Genomic DNA, 14,145 nt, shown 5'->3' with positions numbered 1-14,145 from the left:
TTTTAATTCAATATTTGACAATCTGAACCGAAACATGAAGAGAGGGTGGGACATAGTGTAGCTCCTTCCCCTTTAAAAAAAAAAACATCCAATAGCATGTTGTTATTGTCCCCGCTCTGCCAGTGAGAGTGGTTGAATACAAGCACATCAAATGATAAGCAAATGAAAAGTGTCTTGAAGGAGCATGTCAGATACTAAAGAGAATTTAATTGGTCACGATTTCATGACAAATTGAAGTATGAGGTGATGTGAATAAAACCGTTGACCCATTTAGATGGAAGTCACAAACTACAAGCTTTACATGCTTATATCAGTTTTATATCTTGTAAACATTAATTTTGTCACTGTTTTGGTGCGAACTAGATTATAGATATCCTAAAAACTAACAAAACTGATACTAACATCTAAAAAATTGTATTTTAATTTCATGGGACCTTTAAGATCACTGAATCAAAGCAGACTTTATTCGATGTAATGGCAGAGAAACGACAGATAAACATTTTTACTTTCAATGAATCACAAACAAAAACCAAAACGTTACACCACAGGTTTACAAAGACATTAATTAAGTTCAAAATAGATTTCTGAATATATTTTTCCACACCTGTGAACAAAGAAACACAAATATCTATAAATAGCTTGTCAGAACAGACTTTGTCATTAAGCCTAGCTGCTATCCCTCATTAGCATTACACCCAATCCCGAGAGGAGTGACCAAACTCATTCTTCACCTACACTGACCCACAATTTGTACTTTTGTATGCTGAATGCCCTGCGCCGACTGTAACAAGATGTAATTGAGAAGAATAATGTTTTTGTCATTAACTAGCGAGACTGTGATAGCCAGCTTGTGTCTGCAATTGTGTCTAATTTTGTGCTGAGCCCCAGATACGGGCTACGGCATGGGGAATGATGATAACCACCGAGATTTTTAATGAGCACAGAGGTCTTTTGCAGGCTCATACACCGTCACATTACAACCAAGGATGTTCAGCCGCTGTATTTTGAACTCACCTCTCAATGATGTCAGCAATCACACAGGCAAACATCTGCAGACCCTCTGGCAACTGCAAAGCCACTGCAGGTCAAAAACAGAGAGTACAGTCAGTGCAAAATAATATACAATATGAATGACAGTTGCCCTGGCCTCTTATATATTAGACTAGTGATGCAGGCAGTGTGAGGTGCAAAATATAAACTAGGTATGTACCAATGTTGACAATGAAAAATTAATAAATGCTTTAACTTTAAGCTCTATGAAGCTATCAATATTAACCCTTATGTACTGTTGGGGATGTTTTCGTCCACTCTGGGGTGATTTGGGGTCTTAATTTGGCTATAACTTTATGTATTTATTTATTTTATGTATTTATTTATTTTATTTAATATGTATTATCTTTATTTTGTGTTTCAGCTAGCAAAATGAGTTTTGGTGACAAATCTGTTTTTGACACATATTTTGAGAAAATACCCCAAAATAAAAATAAAAACTCAATCCACTCTGGGCAAATTTACTACTCTTTTGTTATGTTTGGGATAAAAACATAGACTCAATTAAACTGCTGTAAAAATGCATCAGATCAATATTTTTGTAATTTTTTTTTTTTGCATAAATCTGTTAATCAACCTCGGTCCTGATCAAAACTACAGAAGGTCTTAGAAAATGACAGGATTTGAACTCTTTAATTGCCAAATTCATAAATGATGTCACTAATTTGGTGGGAAAAAAAAACACAAAATGACAATTTTAATATAAAAAGTAATTATTTGTGAACTGGACTTTTTTTTTTTTTTACCTTTTATCAAAGTCTTGTACATGTGAAACAACATTGCCTTTGCTTAATTAAATTTTTTTTCTCCTTAATTTACTGTTGGTGGTTGTTATTGCCCCATTGACTTCCATATGGAAGGTGGTGGGTTTTCCCTGTTGGGAAGAGGTGTGTCATTTTTATTGTTTATCATCAGTTGGTACCATAACCCTTTAGATAGGCCTGTGCAAAAAAAAAAAAGTGTGTGTATGTGTGTCTGTGAGTGACCTTTACGCACTTACCTTGATCTGTCTGAGAAAATCAAAATATGCATCTCAGCTCTCAGAAGTACATGGAGTAAATAAAAACACTTTGCACCATCAAATGTGGTTATAATAGAAGTCAACGGGGCAAAAACAGCCACCAGCAGTAAATTATGGAGAAAAAAGGAAAATCTAACAATGCATCAATGCAAATGTTGTTAGTAACCTTTCACATGTCTAAGATTGTGATAAAACGTTTAAAAAAATCCAGTCCACAAGTATTTTTCATTTTAAAAGTGACATAATTTGTGAATTTGGCAATTAAAGAGTTCAAATCCTGTAATTTTCTAAACAATTTAGTTTTGATCAGGACTGAGATCGATTTACAGATTTATGCACAAAATTGCAAAAAATATTTATCTGATGCATTTTTACAGCAGTTTAATTTAGAGGATGCTTTCATCATTAACATAACAAAAGGCTAGTAAATTTGAACAGTGGGTTATAGGAACTGCAAAATAAATAAATAAATAAAAATAGGATCATTTTACAACTCCCCCAAAGATAATTAGTAGAGATTTACCATATTTTAATTTTAGTCAATCTCCAGGTCTGGCCGGAGCACTTTTAACTTAGCTTAGCACAGATCATTGAATCAGATTAGACCATTAGCATCTAATTCAAAATTTAAAAAAAAATTGAGAATTTTTCTATTTTAAACTTGACTCTTTGAGTCCACTAAAGCTGTTTTATATTGGACATTCATAAGAAAAATGAAAATATAAAATAACAACAGTTTAAGCTGCATCTCATTCATACTACATGCCTAAAGCATTATTTTTAAAAGTAACCATGAGAATACACAACATTGAAATTATTTTAAGCTCTAAACATGTAAAACATCCAACATAAGCACAGTTAGGTGCTATATAATGATCCATTTATTAATATATCCACAAACCCTACATAACCCTTGCTCTGTGTGTGTGTTTGTTTACTGCTGTGTGCGCGCACTCGGATGTGTTAAATGAGGAGCACCATACATGGGTCACCATACTTGGCTATGTGTCACAACATTCACTTTTCACATTCATATTTGTGTAAACGTATAATTGTTAATACATTATATTTGTGTTATAATGCATAAACAAATTGATATGTGTGCATTTTGTACATTCACAATTTACACTTAACAATTTACGCTCAAGTGCAATGTTTAGATCGCCATTTCAAATTTTGGTGCTTCAAAACAATGCGTGATTGTAAGGGCCATGAACTTGTATACATATATCCTGTGAGTTCAGCACAAATCTCCTCTATTTTGTGAGTACAATCATCTCCTTGTTATAACTTATTGAATACCTTATATTAATAACACAAAAGCTGTTTTCAACATTCAAAATCATCGATGAAAGACTATGTTCATATATATTTTTGATGTAGAGTACGAGTGCATGAAGCTGTATATTTATTTGTACATTAAATTATAGTGGCCATGGGGTAAATGTGGGTTTATGGTCAGTCAGGTTAGAAAACCAATATACATCCATTTTGCTGCATGCAATGGAGAACTGCAGAGTGTATTTGTGCAAAGCTTTGATATCTATTATGCAATGAGAAATAAAACTGTCTGAATCCAAAGATGCTGTTACATTGACCATTTCCTTTCAATTCCTTGCGGTTTACTACACTGACTTTGCAGCATTTTACAAAACGGTGTTAAGACCCATTAAATCATGTTAATTCTGTTTATATGCTTCACAGATATCTGCACAAAAACTGTGTCGGTGGAGTTAAATTCAACAGATGTTTGCCTTTATACGACAGGCAATTCATTCGTTTAACAAATGAGGTTTTAACCAAATTAAATATTTGTCGAGATAAATACACACAACCTTACCTTCTGTTCAGCACCAATAATGACGCTGTGTACTGAGCTTTATCACATAAACATCTGAACACAACCTCAGCATCTAATTATTAAAGGAATCCACTATACAAAAGTTAATACAGAGTTGGCAACACTCATGCATCTGGTGTGAGACATGCTATTGGCCTCAGTCTCGCACTTCCACAATGCCAAAACACAGAAGTCAAGCCTCATTAGGAGCAGCCAGTTACATGAAATGCAGCCAAAAATACTGTATAGAGGAATTAATTGGTTCAAAGACACAGACTACTGGCTATTTCTATCTGGTACATTGCTGATTTGAACACAAACCCCCAAATTCCCATTGTCTCTGTGGAAAACCATGTTCTGCTGATTGCAGCAAGGAATATTGGGACATTTGCATTCCTACGGTGTTGGTCTTTACATAAGAATTATTTCATGCAGACATTTCTATTCAGCTTGGAAGTCTCAGTACTAAATGTTAGAAGGGCAGAAAAAGAAACTGATTTCAATGGAACAACATAATATAATGCAATATAATATAATGTATAATATATTATATAAGAGTTGGCTTTTGTCTGTTTTAATTTACGTACATTTGAGTTTCTCATGCCAAGTAAAACTGTTTATAGGAAAAAAATACAGTAAACACACCCATATTGTAAAACTAGAAAAGTAAAGTTGATAGACTAACATTATGGTGGCTTAAAAGTTGAGTCTGAAAGTTTGAAGGAGTTTTAAAGTTGTTTTAAGAAGTTTGAAACAGTTATAACTACATATAGGTTAGCATGGTATAGGTTATGAATTTGCATGTTTTTTGCTAGGCTGTTGATAGGGGGTTCTAAGTGGTTGCTAAGTGGTTGCCAGGGTGTTCTGAATGGTTGCAAAGGTGTTCTGAGTGGTTGCTAAGGCATTGCTAAGGTGTTTTGACTGGTTGTTAAGGCTTATGATTATTATTCTGTCCGGTCCCTTAACAAGTGGGAGGCGCATATGCTGTTGTAATTCCTACAGTGTTCACCTGATTTGGATGTAAATACCCTCAGATTAAAGCTGACACTATATGCAGTTAAAGAACATCTTGTTCATTTCCTTTCAAATCCATTGTGTTGGTGTATAGAGCCAAAAATGTAAAATGTGTCGATGTCCAAATATTTTTGGACCTAACTATGTGTGTGTGTGTGTGTGTGTATATATAATTACTGTCAACCCTCCTATTTTTCCCTGGATTCTCCTGTATTTTACAATTGTATGCCGCTATCATCCCATAAAGATATCTTCCTATATTTCTCCCGTGTTTTTAATCTAAAGGGTGGCAATAAACATCAAATATGTTTATTTAGGCATAACCTATACCGCCGAACCACCAGGGGACACCCCTTGCTCTTAAATGTGAATCTGTTTTGTGCTTTCATTTTATTTAGGCATGAAAACACTTTAAAATAAATATAAAAATGGCGGGATTCCATTCTGCTCCATTACAGGCGCCGTTGCCCCTCCTATGCAATCCTCAAAACAGTCAGTTCAAGTAGAAGTGCGTGACTGTCAGACGAGCTTTCCCAAATGGATCCTTTACACAGGATTTGAAGCAGAGTGAAAGTGGACAATCTAGGTTTTGGGTGCATGTTTGAACAGACATATTCACATAATAACATCTAAACATGTCGATCTTAGTGGGTTTTCTTTTCAAAGACACCAAATTTAATCTTAAATGAGCATAAAAAGTTTTATTCATTCAAGCTTTCATTATCTCCTGTATTTTACAATTCTATCCCACTATCATCGCATTAAGACATTTTCCTGTATTTTTCTTATGTTTTTAGGAAGGGTGGCAATAAACATCAAAGAGCTGATCCTTCCTAGGCAATCCACACCACCGAACCACCAGGGGATAAATGTGAATCTGTTAGTGATGCGTGAATGGCGTATATATCCACGGGTGCTGCGGATAATCCGCGGAATGGGTGGGTTGGGTAATAAAAAAATACATTATGATTAATTGTGGGTGGGTCACGGGTGGATGTAGTTGGACATGGCAGTGGACCTGCGAAAAAGCAGAGAGTGGGCTTTGCAGAATGGGAAGATAAGACGACCAAAATAATGGATGAAGTGGAAAAGTACTGTTCAAACTTTAAGTTAGCTATCTTTCTGGGAGAAACAAGATTGCTTATTTCCATGACTGCAGCACCTTGTGAGGAGAACCTTGTGCATTCCTACAACAATGCTCATTTAACGCTCATTTAGTACAGTTGGCCACGTTTTAGAGGCGAGGTGAAATCGCCTGAATTTAGGTACAGTAGCTGCTATTCTATTTTTTCACAGAGTAAAGAAAAAGGCCAAGCAAACACAACATAGCTGCCGTTTAGGCTGAATTGGCACCGTTTTTGTTATCTTGTTCCTGTATCTGTAAAAACTAAAATGTCTTATTTTTACTTTCTGTATCTATTTGAAAATGAAGAAAATGTTGTCTAAAGACAAACTTTTGTTTTTATAAATAAATGTTCATTTAAAAACGTTTACGATTAACGTATTATTTTACTATAAGAGATGCACAGATTAGCTCACTGAATCTGCTGTTAATATCTACGGTGACATATCATCATGCCTAAAACAAAGAATTTAATTATTAAAGTGACAATCGGGTGTGGATACGTATATCAGATAAAACTATAAGTGAGGGTGGGTGGATGATTAGTATGAAGCCGCGGATTCGGGAGACATTTCTAGAATTTAGCGCATCTCTAGAATCTGTTCTGTGCTTTCATTTTACTTAGGCATGAAAACAATTTGAAATACATATAAAAATGGCGGGATTCCTTTCCACTACAGGTGCCATTGCCCCTCCTATGTAATCCTTTAAAACAGTTAGTTTATGTACTGCTTCGTGACTGTCAGACGAGCTTTCCCAAACAGATTGTTTACACGCGATTTGAAGCAGAGTGAAAGTGGAAACTCTGGGTTTTCGGTGCATTATTGAACAGATATATACAAATAATAACATCTAAACATGTTGATCTTGGTGGGTTGTCTTTTAAACACAACAAATTTTGTCTTAAATGAGCATAAAAAGTTAGGAAAGGAATCGAATTATAGATTATTATATTAATTATAGATCTGTGCATTTTTAAAATGACACCTCTGTTATTGAATGTAATCAAATGGAAAAAATACATGAGAGATTCATTCGCTTCTCTTTAATCAGAATATTGAAATGATACAGTGAAGAAAAGGTTAATGAGATTGGAGATATACAGTACTCAGCATAATTGAGTACAGCCCATATTGAAAATGAATATTTTTAATAATTTCTCAGTGAATATAGGTCATATATTTTGGTGGATTTGAACAAAACCGATTTATTAAATGGATATATTTATTAAAATAACATTTTGGTCAACGAACATCCTTAGAAATAGCAAGATATTACATTTAAATTCATATAAAATATTGGGGAGAAAAATAACAACCTACAAAATTTCTACAATTTTATAAATTTTTTTGTTTTTCTTGAGTTTTACTCTTTTTTTTTTTTTTTTCTTTTTTTTTAAATATTTTTTTCTAACATTTGGGTGTACTAATTTTGGACTGTTATCATAAGTTATTTTGCTAGATTATCTTCAGATTTGGGTTAAGTACTGACTTATCTAATGTATATGCACACATATAATATTGTAAAGCTTCCTACAGAAAATATTTATTTAAATAAGCGATTTGTGAGGAGTGTACTTATATATCCTGAGCACTGTATATGTGATTTGATATAACACACACACACACACACACGCGCACACACACACACACCCACACACGCACACACACACACACACACACACACACACACACACACACACACACACACACACACACACACACACACACACACACACGCGTACACACACAGTAAATGCATACAGTATTAAATATATGATATATGATAACTACATGCACATTCAGTACAGTAGTTGGAGATACATTTAAAAGCTTAATATTTATTGCATATTAATCACTTTAAGCAGCTGGCAAACTTGGCATGAAGCATAAATGCAAAGTTGGCTCTGTTTCAGACAAGCTAACCGCTTGAACAGCTGTAATAACTTGCTTGTTGCACATCACTTACACCATAAAACACTGACAAACATGCATTTTTAATTTACCCCCCAAAAAAACACAGTACAAAACAAAAAGCCGTCTCTCAGGAAGAAAATGTACATGCAGTTAAAGAGTGTGAAGGAGGGATGCATAAAATCAGTGTGAAATTAATGCGCTTAAAACAACAGAGAGATGATAATAGGTATGTGGACGATATTAAAGCAGAGCTATACCACCGTACAAGAGAGAAACTGATACATTATCCTTCAGTGAGGACACTGACCTGTGGACACAGTCACACAAATCATATCTGCACTGTTAAATTCAATTAAATGATAAAAATTCAATAACTGGCTACATATTAATTGAATGTTTTATGGAATTAACAGTGAAATATGAACATAATACTAAATTAGGGCTGACATAATACGCTATATATGCAATTCTCTAGATAGTATCTTGCTTTAAATCTCTTTTCACAGAAGGTACAAAAATGATCTGCTCTTTTACCCTTTTCCAGTATTAAATGGAAAATGATTAAGAATAACAGCAATTTTGAAAAAGAGACTTTTATTTTACATTTTTAATACTTTATAGTGATATATTGCCTCGGCTGGTGTCGTAAACTACAGAACAAAAACCTGGTAAAAAAAAAACTGCCAGCACTTTTTCTGTTATTTTATGGACCTGTATTATTCAGACCCCCTTGTTTTTCATGTGATTTTATGTGATAAAAATGACTGATTTTGTGGTCGTAATTCCCAGAAATTTGCAATTACAAATATAAAAATAAAGAACTTAAATACATCTTATTTACCATATTAGGTAACCTACTATGTTAGGCATGCAATCTGACACAATGACGACACACACAAATCATAAAGCTTCTTTATTTTGGTCTCTTGTCAAGAAGAGATCTAAAACAGTTTATAAATGATAGAGATTAAGCCAAAGCAAGGTTGTATAACTCTTATTTTTATCCACGGTCTTTCTCTCTCTCAGATTTCAATTCCCTGAGCATCTGACATCATGTACCTCACACATAGGACATGCGTTAGGGCTTTCCCTACCGTAATACACAAAAAATTGCCGGAAAACTCTGCGCAGGGAAGCGTTTTCTCTCGTTAACTGCAGGGAAAGACTTAAATGAAATATTTTATTGATTTTACAAACATCATAATACCAGCCACACATGTAAAGCACAAATAATGTCTTTCATTTCAATATTTTCGAGAGACATTTTTCGAGAGACGCTCGAATAAATCACGTGCATTGCATAGGCAATGTCTATAAGTCATGTAAAACAATTAATTGCAAACTGAAATAAATATAATTTGATTATATGGTTTGGAATTGGATGTTTTATGAGATTATTTACATTTTTAGTGATTATTTTGTGTTTAATTAAAAGTCATTTCGACTTAAAACTAAAAAGTAAAAACTAGGGGGTCTGATTATTTGTAATACAATAAATTGTTCCTAACTACTAAAATGACAAAATGTTTTTGTAACCTGTACCTGTTGCAACTGTTTTGGTCTGTATATTCAGATAATTTATTGATAAGATTCTAAGAAGCTGTTATTTTTCGCTAATACAATTACAACAAATGAGCCAATACTGTACCAATATAAAAGAAATCATGTTACTGCGCTGTTTTTTTTATTTATTTTTAAAATCATGTTGATGAACTTCATAAAGTCATGTCTAAACTGTTTTTCCCTTCTTCCACGCTGTACGTCAGCATCATGCTTAGATATGCTGCGTTGTTGTCTTGGAAACAGACTCATGCCCTAAAATTGCATCTGTTACATGTACCATAGGGCTAACAAGTGAACAATTTAACAAAGGAGCAGTGCAATTTCTAATTATCACCAATCTATCAGGTCATAATCATGTCAAACATGATTGATAGGAGCCTTTCTGCCAGTCAATATTTGAACAGGAAACATCCCACTGTTTCATCCAAAAAAAAAAAAAAAAAAAAAGGTTAACATCATTTTTTTTTTCTCTATTGATGTTTTTAATTTCTGACTCTGCAGTACTAATTATAAAAATCAAGCCAATATTTGAATATTTTCAGAATTTTGCATCACAAATGCCACATTTCTGACCTCCTCATTAGCACTGAAATCCACAGCAGCCTACAGTCAGCAGGGTGGTTTGTGTTATGAATTATTAAATTATGCTGGATCACTGCAGTAAAATCAATTACAACCATAATCATTCCATCAAAACATGGCTTTCCCTGCAGCATGAGAGTGTTTCTGGCCATGTTTCGGACACATCAGACCAGTGTTGCTGTCTCATGTTTCAAAAACATTCGTTTTTTATTTCTATGTAGTCCCGTGTCTGAAGTTAAGTTGCAAATTATACTGCTTTATAATGCTATCATATAGAAATAAATAGAAAACACCAGTAGCACTGTGCAAATTGCAACAATAACTGTAGTGCTCTTCAAAAAAACATTTAAAAAAAAAAAAAAAAAAAAAAAAAAAAGGCAAAATGTTTTTACAGTTTTTCTCAATTGCTTTGACTCAAATCTCAATTAAAATTTTTATTTTTAAAAACAATAAGTTTAGATCTCTGAATCTTAGCTTATTGTTCACTTCTGAGTGGCATTTCTTATTGATTTAAGAAAATTGCAAATGCTTTGGCACATGTCTGCAAACAGTAAGTACAATTTTCTGTAGTTTGGAAAAAATATATATATATACACAAATACATACACGTAAGTACGTATATACATACATACATACATACATACATACCATACATACATACATATATACACATATAAACAAAAAACTGACTCCTGGTTCCAGAATATTTTAAACTCACCAGCAAAAGGGTTAACAAAAGTAGTAAAGCAGCGGTGTTATAGTTACTTTGCATTGCAAGACTAAAGACACATTTTTATTCACTCGCCTTTTTTGGATCATTTATTTTTCCATCTGTTGTCATGTATAGCTACACTGCAAAACAGCTTTTTTTTACTTAATCATTTTATCTCATTTTCAGTCGAAATACCTAAAAAATCTTAAATCAAGACTACACAAGAAAAACGGCAGGCAAAAATGAAGTGGTGCTTAAAACTTCTGTTTGACATTATATCTCATTAAGATTATTTTTCTTGTTTTAAGCAAACAATCACTTAATTTTGAGGTGTTTTTTTTCAGAAAACAAAACATAATTTCTTATGCTATTTCAAGTGTCTAGTATGTATCTTGATTTTTTTATTTTATTATTATTATTGTTATTATTATTATTATTACTATTATTATTATTATTATTATTATCATCATCTCAGGGATGTTTTTTAATAAAGGGTTGGAAATAAATTCTTTTTTTTTTATCTGATTCATCAATTAATCGGAGAAATAATTGACAGATTAATCGATTATTAAAATAATCGCTAGTTGCAGCCCTAAATCTACATTCACAATCCTGACCTGCAGTAACATGCAAGCGGAAGAGCAATAGGAAGAGGTGTAATCTAAAAAATATATATATTTTTTAATGGATGATATTTTGTAGTTTGTGCATTTGTGGTAACATATGAAATATTAAATATACAATACAATGCCTTGGCCAAATTAGTGACACAATAAGGTTTTAAAGCATGAATTAAATGTTTTGGGGAAAGTAACTATTTTGCAGACATGCAACACAGTTCTGAAAATCCAGCAAACAGTTTTGAGGTGTGCACTCACAGTTTAGAGAATGTTAAGTCTGTTCTGAAAAATGTGCCAAAGCAATTGAGAAAAACTGTAACTGGAGACATTTTTGTTCCATAACCAGCTTTTTGAACTTCATTCCATTATTTTCCAGCAAAACTGGGTTTATGAGTCTGTAGCAGACATGGAGTTGCACAGATTATTTTCAGATATTATCAAAATTTGTAAAACGTACTAATTGGAAACTGCAAATTATTTTTAGCTAAATGTAACAATGCGAAAATATATAAAAAAGTAAAGCACCTCCACAGCTCAAACAATTAAGCATGCCGATATTGGTAGAAGGGTCAAGTTTGTGATTTGGCTTGAACACATTCAAAAAAGTATTTGTTTAATGCAGTGGCTTGAAGGTGTCAAATTGTAAAAGTAGACGTCAAAAAATAAATAAACAATATCCTACTTAATTATAATAATAATAATAATAATAATAATAATAATAATAATAATAATAATAATAATAATAATAATAATAATAATAATAATAATAATACGCTGAATTTTTTTCATTTCCTAATAATTAATAAATATTAAATTTCATTTCTTAATAAATAGCCTCATTATTTATTTATTTATATGATTTATATATGAGATTAGAATATGTGTTAGCTTTTTGTAAGTGATTTTATGTTTTAGAATAGAATATGTAATGTTCTCATTAATATTTGTAAAGGAAATATAGGCCTCTATAGGTTCCATTTACATATATTTCAATTAATGTGGAAAACGAGTGCTGTATAACGTGTATTTAACCAAAACTAATATTGGATTTTTTTTTTTATGCGTATGCGTGTAAAACAATATCATTTGCAAAGGGGTTTCTCTAAAGAAGTTGTTACTCCACCTCGTTTAGAGCGTCATTATGGGCGTTTTACATTATAAATAACGTGGTTCAAATGATGGATTTGTGACAGAGAAACTACGGTTTTGGGAAGCACTCTTCACTACGTCTTTCTTTTCTCAAACGATGCATCGGACTACGATAGTTCAGCCACGAGTTATGTTATTGTTTGGGAAACGCACCCCAGGATGATGAGGAGGTTGACAATTCAAGATAACCAAATATTACTAAATAACCAAAATTAGAGACTATAAATATGCAAGATTGACACATGATTAACTAAATGACAAACAGGGGTGTGGACACAGGTGATACTAATGAATGCTGATAAATGGTGGGAAAACAGAACAAAGGAATCACTTGATTAAAGAAAAGCACATGGCACACCTGGCTGTGGGTTAAACACAGAATCCTGACAATAAGTTGCAACATATTTTGAAAAAACATTTCCATAAATTTGCAATTGCATGTATTTATTATGCATTAATCACGTTTTATATAATTGATTTCGGTTGTGAGGAGAGAATAAATTAGCAGGGGAAGCCTGAATGTGCTGGAGAAAGTAAAAAAAGGGTATTGTTAAGTCCTGCCTTTGAAAATATATACATCAGTGTGAGCTGTGGAGCATATGCCCTACTTAGAAATCACACCCTCATTTAAGAAACTGTGAAATAATATGAAAACGGCTCAGCTGGGAAGAAATACGCAATAAATGAAAGAAGTGAAAAGTTAAAAAAAACATTAGCAATTGGTAGAGCGCAGACAAGTTTAAGATCGGCCCGGAAGAGTGATGGATGAAAGGAAGGAGGAGGAATACAGCTGGGCAGGGCAACTCTCTTATGAAAGGTTAAAAGACTGGCCCCTTTCAGTCCGAACAGACACAGACAGGTCATTACCTGTGAAAGGGCGAGTTTATTAACAGTAAAAGGTTATTGAGCTCAGTACAGCCTTGCCTGACAAATCTCTCCATACATCCATCCTTGTCCGAGCATTGACGAGCTCATTCCAACTAAGGAGGCTGGGTGCAGACTCAGGGTGAAGTGAACATATTTATATGCCGCACATTCAGAAATGTCATAGAAGCTCAAGAAAATGCCAAAATGCCAGAACCCTTGACCGGCATGGAGGGCGCACACACAGATAAATGTGCTTGGTGTGTTCAGCTACCGGTTACCACATCACAACAACTGAGAAACTAAATGTTAACCCTCATCAAACTCTATGAATGATTGACAAGAAACTGACACAAAAATAAAAGCTGAACAAATAGGAAAAGGTGTGTTACAATGAAGTAATTTATATCAAATAATGATTGAAAATGACAATTAGACAGTAAGTTATGATTTTATGTTTATCACTATGTTTTATTTTGCATGTTTGAAGTATCAGAGCAGAAATTAGTGACTCTGAACTTTGAATTTTGCCGATTTTTCAAAGGTTTGCTTCGTGTTATGAAGGAAACCAGGCTAATGACAAAGAGGTAGTATAACATTTCATCCAACTGAGAATATGAGTCTCACAATTCATAAAAATGATTCCTTTTATTATTTCGCAAACAAAATGTGAAATTATTATTATTATTAT

At 33.2% G+C, this 14,145-nt stretch overlaps 1 protein-coding gene across 2 annotated transcripts in view; it reads right to left on the bottom strand.

Moving 5' to 3' along the window:
* Positions 1 to 14,145, bottom strand: part of dph1 (diphthamide biosynthesis 1) — a 225,125-nt gene that overhangs the window by 186,334 nt on the left and 24,646 nt on the right. For both annotated transcript variants that reach the window (XM_056474269.1, XM_056474268.1), the window contains exon 3: positions 1,015 to 1,078. In XM_056474269.1, coding sequence (XP_056330244.1) covers positions 1,015 to 1,078 — 64 coding nt within the window. The remainder of the gene's footprint in view (positions 1 to 1,014; positions 1,079 to 14,145) is intronic.

This window comes from Danio aesculapii, chromosome 15 (genome assembly GCF_903798145.1).
Source record: "Danio aesculapii chromosome 15, fDanAes4.1, whole genome shotgun sequence".
NCBI classification, from domain to species: Eukaryota; Metazoa; Chordata; class Actinopteri; order Cypriniformes; family Danionidae; genus Danio; species Danio aesculapii.
This window is presented reverse-complemented; position numbering and strand designations above follow the sequence as displayed.